The 19,175-nt window shown below is 40.6% G+C and overlaps 1 protein-coding gene across 5 annotated transcripts in view; it reads right to left on the bottom strand.

Moving 5' to 3' along the window:
* The window catches only part of HELZ (helicase with zinc finger), a 111,827-nt gene that overhangs the window by 52,891 nt on the left and 39,761 nt on the right, over positions 1-19,175 (bottom strand). For all 5 annotated transcript variants that reach the window (XM_053375343.1, XM_053375342.1, XM_053375345.1 and 2 more), the window contains 6 exons: positions 18,324-18,399; positions 15,652-15,850; positions 14,721-14,828; positions 13,037-13,334; positions 7,158-7,425; positions 3,377-3,710 (listed from right to left, as the gene is read on the bottom strand). In XM_053375343.1, coding sequence (XP_053231318.1) covers positions 3,377-3,710; positions 7,158-7,425; positions 13,037-13,334; positions 14,721-14,828; positions 15,652-15,850; positions 18,324-18,399 — 1,283 coding nt within the window. The remainder of the gene's footprint in view (positions 1-3,376; positions 3,711-7,157; positions 7,426-13,036; positions 13,335-14,720; positions 14,829-15,651; positions 15,851-18,323; positions 18,400-19,175) is intronic.

Raw genomic sequence — 19,175 nt, 5'->3', positions numbered from 1 at the left:
AAACCTTTGCTCCTGATACTTCCATCACCTATAGCTCCCTGAAACACTGTAGTATTAATACATGTAGCACAATGCAGAAGGCGTATTAGCTACTGATTAAACTGTTCTGTGTCAATTCTGTATTCCAATCATCCACTGGAGCTGTATTCATATGACGGTGTTAACTCACACAATGAAGTAGCTCAGATCCAATTTTTCCATGACTGCTATGGTGCAAGTATATCCACCAACTTTTCTGTCTCTGATTCCTAACCAATGCTTCCCATCTGCACTAATGGGTATTACTTGATGGGATGAAAATGTGGCGTATGCATGTCCCTCCCCCACCTCAATTATTACATACCCACCCACCTCCTTTACCATTTTCCCCCCAAACTGGGCATGTGTGTAGATGTGTCTTTACTACATTTTTAAGGTGGCACTGTGGTCTAAACCACTGAGCCGCTTGGGCTTGCCGATTGGAAGGTCAGCGGTTCAAATCCGCGCAACGGGGTGAGCTCCCGTTGCTCTGCCCCAGCTTCTGCCAACTTAGCAGTTCGAAAGCACACCAGTGCAAGCAGATAAATAGGTACCGCTGTGGCAGGAAGGTAAATGGCGTTTCCGTGCACTCTGGCACTTGTCACGGGGTCCCATTGCACTAGAAGCAGTTTAGTCATGCTGGGCTGGTCACATGACTGGGAAAGCTGTCTGCAGACAAACGCCGGCTTCCTTGGCCTGAAAAGCGAGATGAGCACCGCACCCCATAGTTGCCTTTGACTGGACTTAACCATCCAGGGGTCCTTTACCTTTTACTTTTTTTACTACTTTTTAAAAGATGTTACCAGCATATTTCATTATTTCAAAAAATGAAGCATTTTGTGTTTCACACCTTGGGGAAAGCTGCAAAAAAGCTTCTCCCCTCCTACCCACTCAAATACACAGCAGTCAACTTTCTGGTAGATTTCACACCATTCAGACAGTGCTGTGTGCTCCCGTGATTCTTCCTTCCTTCTGTTTCCTTAGGTTAGCCCTTCCCCTGGTTACCTCCACATCCCATCTCCCTTCACTCACCAACTCATGTTGACATATTTTAGCTGGCGATTCCTGTTTATATTTGATTTAAATTTAGTACGGAGGTTCAGCACAATATTGCTCTTGTGCAAATCCTCCGCATTAAAGATTAAGCTAAAAGGCAAATGTGCTTCACAAATTTAAAGCGGTGTATAAATTTTACAAAATAAAACAAAATAAACCTACGTGGAGGACAACAAAAAAAATTGGTACACAAGCAGTTTCAAATCCACATTAAAATTCCATGTGAATGAGCCCTAGGAGTTCCAACACAATATCCAGCTTGATTACGTTAATCCACTAATAAATATTCATTTGTATAGGTTGCATCCGTCAGTATCACTCAGATGATGGTACGGCTGCAGCCAATGGAACAGGGAGGGAAGCCATTTTCACCCATTCACTTCCCCCTAAATCTGCTCAAGGGCTGAAAGACCCTCCAGAGAAAGTAGAGAACCAGAGAGAAGCAGGAGTGAGGGGAAATGGCTTCTTTCCCCTTTCTGCAAATACAAGCTTTACCATCTGCTGTGATGGCACTGGCTACAACCCCAGGTCCGCACCTATCCTGCTCTCAATCTCTCCATTCTGATATGTCTACAGACAGATGCCCCCCAAGATGAATCTTCACTTTATTTATTTTAAAAGTCTCAATTTATGATCTCATAAAAGGAGTTTTGTGGGCCAGTGAAAGTCAAAACTGCTTAGAACCAGGGGCTATGCTATAAAGCACCAGGAGCTCCAACTAATTTGCAGAGTCTTAATTTTATGTCATTTAAATGATGAGCATAAAATTGGCCCCGTCAGAAACAAAGTTGAAAGACACGGGTGTGATAAAGATCAAACATTTAGGATAGAAAAGTAGTGATTATTTTGAGATGTGAGCGTGAGATAACCACAGGCAAAGTGTGTGTCCACAATTCTTCAGTGTGAGTGACACGTCCTGCTGCTGTGACAAGGGAAGCTATTTCGCAAAGGAACCGCACCACTGGCAACAGGTGACTGGAGTCTATTGGACTATGCTCTCTATTTTTGTCATGAGCAAAGTTGGTCACACCACCATCCATCATCATTGCACAATAATGTCCACCTTCTGAGGTGGGGTGGAAGTTAGGATGCAATAATTAGGAGGATAATGGTGAATGCTCCCTTTAGTTAGGTTGTGATAAATGCCCTCCAGTGAACTCACCCTTAGCATAGAAGAGGCTGTTAGACACATTGGTTAGAGCAGTTTCAATCAGTGGAGATGACTGAAGCCAGATTTGTGGGGGTCAAAAAGAGTTGGTGAGGATAGGTCACAGCCACAGGAACAGACAGCATGTTTAGTGATTTGGGAAATAAAAAGGAAAGAGGGAAACAGAAAGAGTTTGGCTTTAAAAAGAGCCCAGAATACATGCTACTTCACAGATGTATATCTACAAACAACGTAGCCGGTGGCTCCACAGTCCATAAGCATTCTTCTATGAGCATTATGAATTCAAAGGGAATAAACAAAAAACAAAAAATCCTCTGCCTTTGTTGGCAAGTACTGATGCTGAAACCTTGAGGAAACAGAAGCGCCCAACACATCAATTTTAGAGTAAGAAATTTAGATTCATTTAGAATTAAAACTAAATAAAATGCACAATTTAGACCTTTTTTTAAAAAAAACACTGCACCGTGTTCAATTTAGAAAATCAGGCATAAATACTAAATGAATTTTTTATATTATTCCCAGTATAATAAGATAATTTCAAAATTCTGCCAGTCCTATCCCAATGAACTGCAGAAGATGAAACACTGTTCGTAATGGCTGGCACCAGAAGTGTTGTTGCAAAATCTTATCCCGGCTAGGCATAATACAGCTTTCCAGATGGGCCCACAACCAGGTGTTTTCAGCTGAAGTTGGAAGAGAGGTGTTCCAAGCCCTCGTGGCTATCATGTTGGCAGTTCTGCCTTGCTCTCTATTCCTGGCCACGGAAACTGCAGAGGCGGCCTTCATAGGTGCCCTTCCTGAACTGCACCAAGTGTAGTCCAGGAAAATGGATCCTGTATCCCATTCTGTAATGCTTAATTGCACCAGTAGAAGAATCATAGAGTAGGATCCTACACATTTCTGCCCCCAGTGCATAGAATAAGCCCTATGGCGAGTGACCATAACAATGAAATTCCTTTGTTGTGTCGCAAACTCCTGGTGCAAAATTAGACGAGGCACTGACTTGCTCCTCAGTTACGCTTATAAATTAGTATGAGAGTCAGGTATGTTATGGCTGAGGTTGCTGAGATACCTACAGTATTGAAAGGCAAATGCAGCTGAAAGAATACATCAGAAATTTCCCATCACACATACCTGCATTTCACAATCTGCTCGAAGATTAAGTTCTTCACAGCATTCCCTGGATATTCTCAAAAATATATACTCCTTTGTTTTTTCTTCAATAGCTGCTTCATACACCTTTTCTTTGGTTCCTTGGGTCAGTATTGACTTCTCTTTAGTGACTGGCAATAAATAAACAGCATTGACTTTGGTCATCACCAGTCGTCCTGCCAAAGTGTCTTCAGAAAGTGTTTCAGTGAGTTTAAATCGTCCAAAAAGCTGTCCATTTTGGGCATACTTTGCACCTCCAGAAACACCGGTGAGCATGAAGTTTTCTACAATCTGCAATTGCACTTTTATGTTGAACCTAAACCAGAAAGCGTACAGTTAGTTCTGGGGGTGAAATGGTACCCAGCAGAGAAAAGAAAAGGAAAACTGAAGGCCAAACCAGGGCTGAAGTGGAAGGTCCATGTTCAGGATCTCCAAGAAGTTTTAAAAGATGTTAAATGGGTGTGGAATGCTGACAGGGGCTGTGACACTGAGGGATGACAGGCAACAGCCCCCTGCAACTCTTTCCTATAGGCTATTTTCCTGATTGAAAGCATATATATCCCAGAAGGGCTATCTCACCAAGATGCTCCAATGCATGAGGTGTGCAACAAAATGATACCTCCCTCATTCCATGTACAGTGGTCCCTTGGTTCTCAAATGCCTTGGTACTCAAACAACTTGAAACCCAAACACTGCAAACCCGGAAGTAAGTGTTCCGGTTTGTGAACTTTTTTCAGAAGTCGAAGGTGCTCTGTTTTGAGTGTTATGCTTCCAATTTGAGTGCCACACTTCCGTTTTGAGTGTTACGCTGAGGTCTGTCTGTTTTTGCTATTTATTTTGCGTTTTTGTGACTTTTTTTGTTTTTGTTTTTGTGACTGTGTGGAACCCAGTTCAGCTACTGATTGACTGTGTGACTGCAGTACATTGTTTATTGCTTTCATTTTATGGACCAATGGTCTCATTAGACAGTAAAATTCACATTAAATTGCTGTTTTATGGGTTGTTTTTAAAAGTCTGGCACAGATTAATCCATTTTGCATTACTTTCTATGGGAAAGTGCACCTTGGTTTTGGAACGCTTTGGTTTTGGAACAGACTTGCGCAAACGGATTAAGTTTGAGAACCGAGGTACAAAAGCCAACCAGGCTAGCAGATGAATCTAACAGCTGCTGGCCAGTCTTAATATTAGGCAGAGTAAAGTGTGTTTAGGGATGGACAGAAGCAGCAGACACTGGACGGCAGACAAAGCCCCACCCAAATTAACCCATGGAGAAAACTTATAGGTACAAATATGTACCTGTAAGCTTTCCTTTAGAATACAGTGGAACCTCAGTTCTCGAACGTCTCCCTTAACAAACGTTTTGGAACCCGAATGCTGAAATCCCAGAAGTAACTGCTTAGGTTTTCGAATGATTTTTGGAAGCCGAACATGCTACGCAGCTTTCATTTTGAGTTTCCCTATTGAATTGAGGCTTCCACTTTCAGTTTTTGGTTTTCAGAAGTTTCAGAAGTCAAACGGTCGTCTGGAACAGATTACATTCGAAAACTGAGGTTCCACTGTACAATACAACTCAGGAATGCTAGAAATAAGAACAGGAAAATAGCAGAGGGTACATTGTTTTTAAAGCCCTCAGATTTGTCTGCCTGAGTGAATGAAACATGCTATATAAGCTATAAACATATAATTTTGGCATTTTCAGAACAGCGGGTGCTCCCTCTTCATAGATAATTTTTAAATACAGTGATCAACTAGGGAAGGGAAACAAGGGAGTGAATATTGGAAACTGAGCACACTGGAGCTGAAACTAAATGGCACCACCTTGTTAAACAAAATACACAATTAGTTTACAATAATTCCAATACTGTATCCATCAGTGGCTCCAACTATACTGCATAAATATGTCTTAGATTAAGCCAGGTGAGGACTGTATCCAACAGTCATACCATTCACACAAGAGCATCTGTGTGACAGAAGTTCTGGGCAACAGAGCTTCCTTTCCCTCTCCTCTTTCTGTGAACCCTCCTGAAAACAAATTCTCCAGAGTTGGGGTGAAACCCAGAACAGATTGGGAGAGTGCAAGGAGTAAGTTCTGTTGCATAAGCAGAAGTCCCTGAGCAAATGGGACTACTTTACTGGATGCAAATCTTAGCTTCTCTCCCAAATATTTGATCAGAAATCCTCTACGTTCTGTATTACTCATATATTTTGAATCGTTTGGTTGAATTTTAGAGTAGCTGCTTTCACTCTAACACTTAAGGGTCTGTTGTTCAACTACTCAGAAATGCAATCCTAACTGGCATACTTTCATGCCTGCTTATAAAATCACATTAAAAAAAACAACAACAACAATTAATCCTGAGGCCTTCGTCCTATAAATTTAAGCTCAATATAATTTATTCTTTACTGAGATATAATCCGCAGATAGTGAGAGGAAGAAATGGCCTCTGTGTTCCTTAAAATATTTGGCTTGCGTCTTGTGTGAACTGTGATAAAATGTTTTTTCTAGATGCTAGAAAAAATGTACAGTGAGCACAAGTCAGTAACTGAGTCAGTGAAGCAAATTAGGGAGAAGCTCCAGCACAGCACATCTGAGAGAATGCAGTGGTTACATTTTTAATCATGGGGCTAGCGAGATGGTAAAAAAACTTTCTCCATTTATTTGGATAGGTTATCGTTCTAACATAATGCTCTGTGCAGTGATACTGGAATTTCCCCCCACAACTTAATTGTATTTAGGCATTGGAACATAAATAGTACCAGTAGCCACTAAAATGCAGAATGAATGAGAACTCGTCATCCTGGAGCACATACTAAATGACTGATTAACCAGATTGACTTCATGTGAAGATTCCCATTCATGAATGATCTTTGGAAGTATGTCATTCTGACTGAACAGGCTAATCAAAATGTTCCCTAAGCAAGTCCAATGCATTGTAATACACGCAGAGAGACAGAAGTGTGACTGCAGTTCTGAATCCCGTTTTTCCATGTAAAAGAAATCAAAGAATATGCCATGTTAATGTGTCGTATTTGATAAGATATAGGGACACAGGTGGCGCTGTGGTCTAAACCACTGAGCCTTTCGGGCTTGCCGATCGGAAGGTAGGCAGTTCAAATCTGCACGACGGGATGAGCTCCTGTTGCTCTGCCCCAGCTTCTGCCAACCTAGCAGCTCGAAAGCATACCAGTGCAAGTAGATAAATAGGTACGGCTGCAGTGGGAAGGTAAATGGTGTTTCCGTGCGCTCTGGTTTCTGTCACGGTGTTCCATTGTGCCAGAAACTGTTTAGTCATGCTGGCCCCATGACCCGGAAAGCTGTCTGTGGACAAATGCCGGCTCCTTCGGCCTAAAGCAAGATGAGCACTGCACCCCATAGACTGGACTTAACTGTCCAGGGGTCCTTTACCATTTACCTTTATTTCATAAGATAATGATATATATATATTTAATGGCACCATTTGATCTTCCAGAAAGCTCAATGCACTGCTCAGATATTTGGAGTCATGTAGCAGGTGTGGGGGGTTGGAAAAGTTTACTCAATGAGGATGACCTACCTCCAAAAAACATCTTAAACATATTTTTTCATATGAAGCCATCATACAGCCAATAGCTGTATCATAAAATGCAATTCTCTTGACTATGGGAGAATTTCCCCAAGCTGCAGTACTCAATGGTTAGCAGGAGTAAGAAAGCAATGATCTGTAATGTCAAATAAAGTAGCAGTATTGATCAATTGACAAGTTTTAGTAGAAACATTACTTACTTGCTGACTTCTTTATATTGTGCTATTTCTTCAATATAAAGGAGATCATGCAATCGTGACTGATAGTTACTCTTGGTCAATGATTTATCCAAGACAGACTGTGTAAATAACTGGTCAGCAGACAGAGGAATTTGGTATCTAATCAGAAGGCTCTTATCCAATTCAGTAGTATCATTTGGCTCAAATTCTACAATAGTCTTAGAAGTGGAATCCCAACGTTTGGCTGTAGTTAGTAATTGTTGTCGTGCATTCATCCGGTATTCAAGATCTAGATGCAGAGGGATAAATTGAGAAAGATAATAACTGGATACTTTTGTCTCACGTAAATGGGTAAATGGGTGCTATTATGAAGTTTGTGACACCTCATGAATATGTCACAAAAACATACACATGTAAGATGGGAGAGACAACATACATGATTTCTGCTAGATGCCTAAGTGACATGATTTGTCCCTTCAAGAAAAATTCACAGCTAGTACCCACTGGTAACATCATTTGCATCTTAGACATGGTAGTGGATGCTCTTTGTTTATTAAAGGAAAATACGATTAATATAGAAGATACATTCTTTAAAATGAGCTTTCAAAAGTAAAGATATTCAGAAAAGTTCAGCCAGCACCAGAGGAGTAGCAGAAAATTTAGGTCTGTAAGCTGTATGTATGTACCCATTTCTGCTTTGTTAATCTCTTACCCCTTCCTTAAGAAAAAAGTAGATCCCACTCCATTGTCACAGGCAAGGAAGACTGCAATATGCCTATTTTGTGGGTTTTTTATATATTCCTATGCTTTTGTACTGTAGTTGTTGCTCCTTGATCTGTTTTAAAATTAACTAGTATTGAGAATTCTTGCCAGCTGAAATTAAGATGGACAGGGAACTTTTAGAAGATAAATTGATTCAACCTTGGGGGAAATTGTGGGTTACATTTTGTGTTTGAGGATTTTGTTTTGTTTGTTTGTTTAAAGACAGTAAAGGCAAACAGACACAGTTTACTGGCATGATGGCTGTGGTTAGGCACCTTTTTACATGAAGATCAAATAACATTTCCTAAAAGACCACAGTGATTCACTCTGAAAACAATTTAATTCACACTGAATAGTTATTTGCATTGCAACAACTATACAGCGTATTCAGTCTTCCTGCTTTGGGCTGTAAGTATTCAGATAATCTAGAAAGAGCAATTCATGAACTATGGCATTTGCTTCACATCTTCGCTCCAGCGATGCTGGAGATTTAAATCTATTGTACATAAATAAAGAACAGGATGAGCAAGAAAACACCTGCAGCTCTAGCCAACCCAGATTCAGAATACACAAAGGTTTCACTTAGCTGAATAATTAGTGCTGCTCATCACAATGATTTTAAAGGCCATGCCTCAGTGCAAGTCAAGGGTAGTTTGACATGCCACACAATTCATGGTACATAAGCCATGAATAAGATGGCAAAAATTAAGGAATCAAGAACAAAACATTGTGCTCTAAACAGAGAGGAAAGAGAACAATATTCAAAAACTGAAACAAAATCAAGCATACAATCAACATTGTGTGCAGCTTTTATTTTCCTTCAGCATTCTGCAGGAAACTATTTACATTGTGAAACTAGCCAGCTCTGAAGCTCTGGAAGAATGTAAAATTAACAAGTTATCCTGAAAAACATACCAGACTAGGTCTGTAAAACAAGGATTGATGGTTCGTTTCTCCTCCCCTTTATGTTTCAACTCAACTCAAATAACTCAAATTGGAATTTACAACTAAGCAAACTACTTGGGAGGTGGAGACTTAAATATTCCTGTTGCCTGGATTCAAAATACAGTAAAGAAGTGATGATCTCATTCATCCACAACATGCAAAGAACATATTCTTCAGTTATCTGTCTCCAACTTAAGAAAATGAGTTTTGCTCTGGGATTTTCTACATAATATCTTGGTCTTATCTAGGCGGCGACACTACCATATTTTGGAGCAGCAAAGAGATGGGGAAAATAATTAAGATGGTATGATATGGACAGGAAGCTAGACATATGCAGTAAAGGTAAAAAAGGCAGGATAACAATTTAATATGAGTTCCAAGCAAACAGCTCCCATATCTGGAAAACATTTGCTGCAGCATCCTAACATCTTTGAAATATGCATCAGAGAAAGAAGGTTAGAAATCTCTGAGCCAACCTGTAACATAAACACTTGTTATTTAAATATATCTGGGATCAGCATGATCCTCTAAGAATTGAGCTGCTGGAGCTCTAAGAAAGGCAATATGGTTACCTATAAAGAAATTTATAAGGAAAAGAAAATGTTCCCAAGCAAAGAAGGCTAGCAGTGCAATCCTAACAATGTCTACTCAGAAGTCCTACCAAATTCACTGGGGCTTACTCTGGTTGAGTTAGAATTGCAGTGTAACACACTACCAAACATTCATGATTAAAACTGATTGATTTCAAATACTTGGTTGTTTTCATATGTCACAAACAAAAATGGGTCTGGTTCCAACAAGAAATGTCATCAGCATCAATGAGATCCTACTTCTGAAAATGCATAGGCCAATCCTAGGGTGCCTGCAAAGGGTTGTAGCTTCATCAGTCCAAAATAGTCAGCATCCTTCATCTACCTCTCTTTTCCTAGTCCACAGTCACTGATAAGATTAAGGTTTGTGGATGTGATCCATGTGCATGTGGCACCCTGCCACCACTTATGTATCTGTGTCCTGCGGGGCAGTGTCTACCAGTGGTTCTCAACCTGTGCGTCCCTAGATGTTGTTGGACTACAACTCCCATCACCCCTGAGCTCTGGCCTTGCTAACTAGGGGTGATGGGGGTTGTAGTTCAACAACATCTGGGGACCCACAGGTTGAAGGCTGGGACTCTAGACATTAAGCTATGATAGTAACATAGATTTGAGTTAGTAAATGCTAAGTGTATGTACGCAAAAAAAGGAAAAGAATGTGCCTAATCCAGTTAACATGAAAAGAACTGCAACTAGCGTTGTCATTGCTCCATTCTGCCCTTGCCATGCAATTCCTTTGTCCACACATGATTCATGCAAGACCTTGTACAGCACACCACTATCTGGAATTGTTGCAGCAGTACAGCACCTTGACCCAGAGAACTACACTGGCACGATGATCCTAGCACTTGATCCTGTTAGTCTTTCTTTTGCTAGATCTATATCACTGTTCACACTAGATAAAAAAAAAATCTGCCTGCATCTCTTGCCTGGTATTTGTTTTTTTAGATCTCTGTCAATAACATACTCCCCCACCTTTACTGGTAGTTTTTTTTACTAAGCAGCAGACAGATACTTCTTTTCATCTTTCCTCATAAATCAAACAAATTCAGTCCCCACTCACTTTTTCCTTTTTCCTATACACATGAAAAATTGTTGACATCCTTTGTAAGGAAGAATATGAAACCTTGCTTTGCCATTTGCAACCGAGGTGCACACAGACCCATATTATACGAAGAACGCTATAGTCATGGCAACATGCAGTTCAACCGTAATGTGGCATGTGAAACTAATAATGACTTCTCTATTTTTCGCATTTTTTGCACAATTAGTGACTAGCTGAGATCTGAGCCTTCTGTTTTGTCCATTGCCTCCATTTCACCAGCAAAAGATGCTACTTGCCAACACACTTTTCAAAATAATCAATACTTTTTGGGTTACATGGATAAACTTTTGGGTTTTTAAACATCCTTATACTTTTAATCCCTTTCTAAACATGTAGCAAGATAAGTGTGTTCAAGGCACAAGTCAAATGTCACTGAAGTCAAAGGACATCTATGATTGAAATAGGCTTTGAAAGATCACCAATGTTATATAGATTTCTGTCAAAAAAACTTTATTAGCTACATTTTTTTCCTAGCAGTCCAAGAAAGATACTGCAGCAGTCCAACCATTTTCTTAAAGGTTCAAGACCTTTAAGTAGCATAAAGCTCAAATTGCTTTGCATCTACGTACCAGAAAATGCAGGTTATTGTATAAACTGTCTCACTCCGTGGCTTAAAATAATCCAGAAAGGTCTTATTGTATGTGCCTTCCTTAACTTCTACCAGACTGATGATGAAGGAGGGCCAAACTAATGTGCAGGCATTTTTTATGATAGCCCAGTGATCATTTTACTATTACAATTTTTATTTTAAATAGCCAAGAGTTGATAATGATGGTGGAGGTGGAATGATGAAGGAGGAAGTGGAAGAAGTCATAGTAGTACTTAAGGAAAAGTGATTTGACATGGAGAAATAGTGAGGGGTCACAGCCTTTCTGCTCCCCATCGAAGCTTTCCTCCATCCTGCCACTTTTACCTGCATCTCAGGCCCATGTTAATCACGCAGACAGGTATGAAAAACCAAAGGGTTGGGGGACTTTCAGGGTAAATGCAGCAGATGGATACAAATTTAAACACACCTCTTCTCTACTTTAAAAAAAATGCTTTCTAAATACATTTTACAGTGGGTTAGCAGCTGTTAGGCTAACATTACATGAGGCTCCACTGTAACATGTACTTTGGCCCACATACCAGGCCCTTTTCCATGATGACAGCACACTTGTGGAACTCTTATCTCCAAAGAAGTCTGCTATGCATAACCCCTATGGACGTTCAGGAAAACTTCTAAATACTTTGTTGTTACTGTTGTACTGTTGTTACTGTTGTACTACCCAGGACAGGATGGGGTTGTGCAGAGTTGTTAAGGCAGCAGAGAGCATTGTTGGCTGCCCACTCTCCACCTTAGAGCAGATTTATGCCACAAGGTGCCATAGGAAGGCACTGGACATAGTAAAAGATCCATCGCATCCTGGTCACTGTCTCTTCAAGCTCCTGCCATCGGGACGGAGATACAGGACGATGAAGACAAGAACGAGCCGTCTTAAGAACAGCTTCTTCTCCAGAGCGATCTCGGCCCTGAATGGGAAGCCTGGACTTTGAAAGTCATCTAATCTTCCTTGCTGTACTATACTGTATTGTTTTAATTAGTGTTTTTATGGAGCAGTCAATAATTTCGTTGTCCCTGAGAGGGGGCAATGACAATAAAGATATTATTATTATTATTGTACTCTGCCAGGTATTCAGGTCTCACCAGTTACTAACACTGATGTTACTGACTGCTGATGCTTATATGATGTGGTTTTATTTTATAATTAATTTGGGGGTATTTATTGCGACTTTACAATAAAGTTGGCCTGTGCTGTTTTGCCCTGTGATTGTTTTTTCTCTGACATGGCTGAAGGCCACATCTGCCTGAAAGTGTTTCCTCAAGAGATTTACCTGGCTCTTTCTTTCAATGCAAACCTCTGCTTGCCAACTTAGGAGCCCCACAGAGTTCCTTACTGTCATTTAAGCAGCTGATAAAAACTTTAGTATTCTTAAAAGGCATTTCCCTCTAGCTCACTGTACAGTGCTCAGTGTTTTTAGCTACTGCTGCTTAGTTTATCTGGCTATGGCTTTTGGATTATTTTTTAAGTTTTAGTTCAATAAGTTCTCATTTTTTCCTGTGCTTTGTACTCTGTTTTTAGTGCTATTTTGACAAGACACACACACACTTTTAATGGCTTAAACCAATAACCTAAAGATCATTATTTCAATCCCACTATATAGTTCTCTACACATTAGAGACAGCTAAAAAGAAAATGTTTTTTATTTCTCTACTCTAATGATATGGTAAAATATAACAGGCATCTGAAAGAGAAGATTACAGCAAGATCACAGCTTTGGTTAAAAGAGAGAGCTACATATCTGGAGAAGGAAAGTTCTGAGACTTTTCAGAGTTAGGAAAGTGCATGTAACAATACTACAGCCACATATATCATCCAGGCTATTTACAACAACAACAAAATATGTAGCAAATTTTCCAACAAATGAGTTTGTTAACAAAACCATGCAAACAATACCTTCTGTTGAAGCAGCATCAATCATCACTCGTTGCATCAAAACTGGTTCGGTTCCAAAATCAAATACCACAGTTTGGCGAAACGTCCCAAAGATTTCTGTGCTAAAGGCTATGCTGATTTTGTACACCGAGTGATCTATTCCATTCTGGGCCATCTTTCCTCCTATCCATTCCTGGCAGTTTTCTGGGACTGCTTGCGATACCTGGGTAGTGCTATCTCCTGCCGATATTGCTGTGATATTGAAATGAGGACGATGCGCATCATAAAGCAATGCCACCCGATACAGCATTCTTGCAGGCTATGGGAGAACAACAAAAGCGTATAAATAACTGGTGTGTGTGTGCTTTTTTTAAGTATGAAGACTGGATGAACTTTGATAAGACAAAGGACAAAATGTGGCATCCCAAACCCTTGCCATCACTTTTTAATATTTATTTATCAAATTTATATGCCACCTCTATCTTCCAAGGATTATCAAGGTGGTGTACATGGTTCTCCTTCTCCCCATTTCATCTTCACAACAGCCCTGTGAAGTAGGTTAGGCTAAGAGATTGTGACCGGCCCAAGGGCACCCAATGGGCTTCATGGCGGAGTGTGGATTTGAACCCTGATCTCCCAGGTCCAACACTCTAACCATTATGCCACACCAGCTCTCACTTCTGCCAATTTTTTTTAAAAAAACTTTTCTTTTTAAAAAAACAAAACAGGAATTAGAGACCAAAAGAACTAAAGTTTAGATGCTTTATATTTATTAATTGGGGTAGGAGATAAATGCTTAGAAAGACTGCCTTTAATAATACATCCCATTTGTATAGCATTTTCTATTGTTCTTAACTGCTTGACATGCAATAGTCAAGTAAGTCTTGTAACACAATTCCTGTGGGATAGGCCGTGGGCCATTATAATAATCTCTATATTAGAAATGTGGAAAAGAGGCTAAGAAACAAGTTTGTCCAAGACTACCTTCTCAGTTCATTGCTAATGTGAGGCTTGAACTCAGGCTCACACTCTCAGGCCCTGCAATGAACCAGCTCTCAACCCTCATCTCTGCTTTGTTCCTACAGTATCGACAAAGTTCCACTACTCCACAAAACCTAACTTTCCTTTCCCAGCCTTATCTGACTCAGTGGCAGAAACAACAAAATGATAAATGTTAAGGCTGAGGAAAAGGTGGGATCAGCACATTTTGCAACCAGCACAAATAATGTTATCACCAGTATATACATAGTTGCATATTTGCATACTTAAAGGTAAAGGGACCCCTGACCATTAGGTCCAGTCATGACCGACTCTGGGGTTGCGGCGCTCATCTCACTTTATTGGCCGAGGGAGCCGGCGTTTGTCTGCAGACAGCTTCCGGGTCATGTGGCCAGCATGACTAAGCCGCTTCTGGCGAACCAGAGCAGCGCACCGAAACGCTGTTTACCTTCCCGCTGGATTGGTACCTATTTATCTACTTGCACTGTGACGTGCTTTTGAACTGCTAGGTTGGCAGGAATCTGCATACTTACGTACATGCTTTTAGCACTACAACAGTCACAGAATGTGCAGATTCTTCATTAACATGGCATACCCCCCCTCCATGTGAGTGTGTGCATTACAACAAGAGAAGGTGCTGAAATTTTTAAATGCAAACTTATTAAGGGCAAGCGATACTTTCAAAGCACAAAAAAAAAGATCCTACCTTACATGTCAGAGCAAACGTCCACATCTGTTGTGATTTTTTGGTGGTGACAGTAACTGACAGTTCAGGGCTATGTTCAACTCTCACGCCATCTAGGCACTCACTAAGCTAAAGAAAGGAAAAGGCACCACATAAGGTAACAACACTAGGGTTGAAAAATAACTCTTTAATTAGAGACCATTCCACAAAAGGAATGGCCCACCTGTGAATGACCATTTTAACCAAAAGTTGAAGCAAAGTCATAAATTGCAATACCTATTGCTTTGTTTATATTTAAACACACATACACCCCGAGGAAGAACTCAGTTCTCATCACCATGAATTTGAAACAAACCACAAAGACAGCAGGAACTTCCTCCAGCTTACCCTGAAGTAGGCATAGGATTGCAGCCATAAACTCTTCTTAATTGCAGAAATGAGGATCGCTTGGTATTGTTGTTTTTTAATTAACAGAAAAATAGTTACATATTTTTGCTTGGTACTGTGCGAGTGAATTAATTAACCAAGCAGGTCTAGTAGAGAGCGCCAAAATCAGGCTCTTCTATTCGTTTGAAATAAGAATATTGAGATAGAGCTGCCAGTGACAAGCTTGCCCATCACTTTGGAGATAAAATCATCTGCCACCATGGTGAGTTGAGTCACTGTTTCCATACGCTCTTACACAGGCAACTCCCCGTTTGCATGGGGGTTGCATTCTGGGTAATAGCGCACGTCAGTGGTCACACGTAAGTCCATTCTGTCCCCATCCCCTTCCATGGCCGAAAATGATGCACGTGTCAGCAGTTGCACATCAACTGGACACGTGCAAAACGGTTGCCACCTGTACTACTGTTTTGCTGGTTTTATGTAGTATTTTTGTTTTAATTCTATTGTTTTTATGTTGAGGCTTTTATAAACGCTTTACAAAATAACCTTTGTCCCGCCCCCTTACCACTTTCTCAGGAGATAATGAGTTCATCCATTTCTCGATCAGGGATTCCATGTAACTGCCTAAACATTGCTTGTTTTCCTTCTGCTGTTTCAACCTTATCAAGCGGGATGCGTATCGCTTCTGCCATTCTGTTAGCTCTTCCTGGGAATGTGCTGAAGTACACTGTGCACCATACCTGCAGATTCCTTGCTCTAAAAACCTACACAAAATAGAAAGAACAATCAACCCTTAAAATTTAAAATAAAAGGTTGTTTTTTGTTTGTTTTCCCCATTCGTAACTAGTTCCATGTACCCAAGAAGGGTCTGAGCCAAGGTTCCTTGAACAGCATCTGCCACCAACGTTTCGTGGCTTTCGAAACAGAGGGACATTCAAAAGTAATTACTGTCTAAAACGTATAGACTGCTTTTGGAATGGTATACAAAAGATGAACAGGTTAAATCTGTAATGATACACTGGGCGAGGGATCTGGGGCATAATATTCAGCTTTCAGATTGGGAAAGGTTATGGAAAACTGATTTGAAATTCTTGGCATGTTGTACACTGAAAGAAAATTATATGAAAATGACGTACTGGTGGTATTTGACTCCTAGTAAGTTAGCAAGAATGTTTAAGACAAGTACAAATACATGCTGGAAATGTAAATGTACATGTGGTGGACATGTAAGGTTATAAAAGCATTTTGGGAAATGATATATAATGAATTGAAAAAAATGTTTTTTTTAAAAAACAGAAGCTGTTTTACTAGGAATTGTAGGTGCCGACATCCCAAATGAACAGAAAAGATTTTACATGTATGCAACAACAGCCCCACAGGTGCTACTAGCCCAGAGACGGAAACAAGACAAAGTCCCTACCAGAGAGGAATGGCAAACCAAGCTGTTGGACTATGCCGAAATGGCAAAACTGACTGGAAGGCTCAGAAAACAAGAAGACCAAAACTTCAACAAAGAATGGGGAAAATGTATAATCTATCTAGGAGACCACGGTAAGCATATGAAAACATTAAAGGTAAAGGGACCCCTGACAAAAGTCCAGTCGCGAACGATGCTGGGGTTGCAGCGCTCATCTTGCTTTACAGGCCGAGGGAGCCAGCTTTAGCAGGATTTTAATAACACTTGTAATGTAGAGAATATCATGGACAATATGGAAAGATATAAAATATGGATTATGAAATAATATGCAGTTGAGAGGGTGTAGAATCTGACCCGAAGACAGGGGTGCCTGGCGTGCTCTGGTCCATGGGGTCACGAAGAGTCGGAAACGACTAAACGACTAAACAACAACAACAATCTGACCCATGGAGGGGAAGGTGGGAAATCCAGAGATTTGGAGAAATCTCAAAATATGGATATGTAATTTGGATTGTTATACATTTATATTTGTAAAACCAAATAAAAAATATTATAAAAAACACAAAAAAGTAATTTCTGGCATGGCATAAGGGCCTGCTGGTTAAAGCAAATGAAGGCATGCCCAAACCAATAGGCATACTTAAAAAAGGCATCTGGACACTTAAGGGGAGTTCTAAAGGAGCCAGATAACAGGTAAGCATGTTGAACAAAATCATTTCTTGCATCAGCTATGCAACATCACTATTCAAAGAACATTCTGAGTAGATTTGCTAAGCAAGTAGCACAATAGGTATTTCTTTAAAGGATGTATATCTCAGTACATTATCTCTCCTGTTTTCTTGAATGATAGTGACACCAAGTGGTCCTTTCTGTTTACTTCAGGTTCATGTTAGTACAACAGAAACATCTGGCAAGGCACAAATCAAACATTTACATCCTTGCCACTCACTACCAATGGGTTTCTCTGCATTTTTTACGTGACTACTTTTCTCAACATAAAGTAAAGGTAAAGGGACCCCTGACCATTAGGTCCAGTCGTGGCCGACTCTGGGGTTGCAGCGCTCGTCTTGCTTTATTGGCCGAGGGAGCCGGCATACAGCTTCCAGGTCATGTGGCCAGCATGACTAAGCCGCTTCTGGCGAACCAGAGCAGCACACGGAAACACCGTTTACCTTCCCACCGGAGTGGTACCTATTTATCTACTTGCACTTTGATGTGCTTTCAAACTACTAGGTTGGCAGGAGCAGGGACCAAGCAATGGGAGCTCACCCCGTTGTGGGGATTCGAACCACCAACCTTCTGATTGGCAAGTCCTAGGCTCTGTGGTTTAACCCACAGCGCCACCAGCGTCCTATGTTTCTCAACATAGGAATTTCTTTATCATTGCCTACCATCTGGATGCACATTTTATAAACCATTTATTTTGGAGCAGCCCCATTGGGGTCACACCCTATGTCTCTAGGTGGCACTGCAATGCTGCTGATTGCTTAGCCCTTGCATTCAAACATTTGGGCTGACCAATTAAAAGCCCTTTTAAACAATTTACCAATAAAGTATTTAAAGGGAGTAGCATTGTCTATTCAGTTGTTTTGAAAATGTCAAAATGAAAACAATTTCTCCTATAAATCATATAAAATATTAATTACCTGTCAAATCATCTTAGATATACTGCCAAAATAGTAATGGAAATAGTAATGACGAAGTTACAATAGGTGTCACCCTTTTAACCGTGTGTTTCTATTCTATATGTTTCTCTAGTTTTGATATCTTTTAACTATGCTGATAAATACTGAGAGATGTTGAAACAAGTATCACTTTACCTTCTGCATAGTGTGTACTCCTCACTACTTGTGACTCCCCTGGGCGGGGGTCGAAATTGCCAGCCATCCTGAGATCCTGTCACATAAATACAATATCTACGTTATTTTTCTGGTTGTGTCAGGAAACACACTTGGGCTATTAAGGTATCAGTCTCATAACCGATTTTGTGCTGAGCCAAACGACAGGCAGCCTAATGCAATTCATATACAGTGGTACCTCGGGTTACATATGCTTCAGGTTACATATGCTTCAGGTTACAGACTCCACTAACCCAGAAATAGTACCTCAGGTTAAGAACTTTGCTTCAGGATGAGAACAGAAATCGTGCTCTGGCGGCGCGGCAGCAGCAGGAGGCCCCATTAGCTAAAGTGGTGCTTCAGGTTAAGAACAGTTTCAGGTTAAGAACAGACCTCCGGAACGAATTAAGTACTTAACTCGAGGTACCGCTGTAATTACATTCCTTTGCAAGCAGGAAAAGCCAACAGCCCCTTGTTCAACAGCAGAAACATATGAAATGTGGAATCTAGTGGCCGGTGGGTCAGAGGGAGCTTCTAATAACAGGAGTCCTTGTGCTGGATCACTTTCCATCTCTCCCCTTCTGCAGGAGAATCTCTGACTTTGCTGCCACCACTTTCCCCCGCTATCACTGAAAACTCTGTCAAAATGCTTTGCTGAGGATTCAGGGACAATGCTGAATGGGGCGGGATACAACATGGGGTCTCAGGGCTAATGGGGAGACGATAGAAAATCAGTTGTCACTACTCAATTTTTGGTGACCTGCCCCTTCTCCATAGCCCCCACCCTCCCATCTCACAGTCCACCCACATAGCAGTGCCCTCAGATCATTTTCT

Source organism: Podarcis raffonei, chromosome 2 (genome assembly GCF_027172205.1).
Source record: "Podarcis raffonei isolate rPodRaf1 chromosome 2, rPodRaf1.pri, whole genome shotgun sequence".
In the NCBI taxonomy this organism is placed as follows: Eukaryota; Metazoa; Chordata; class Lepidosauria; order Squamata; family Lacertidae; genus Podarcis; species Podarcis raffonei.
This window is presented reverse-complemented; position numbering and strand designations above follow the sequence as displayed.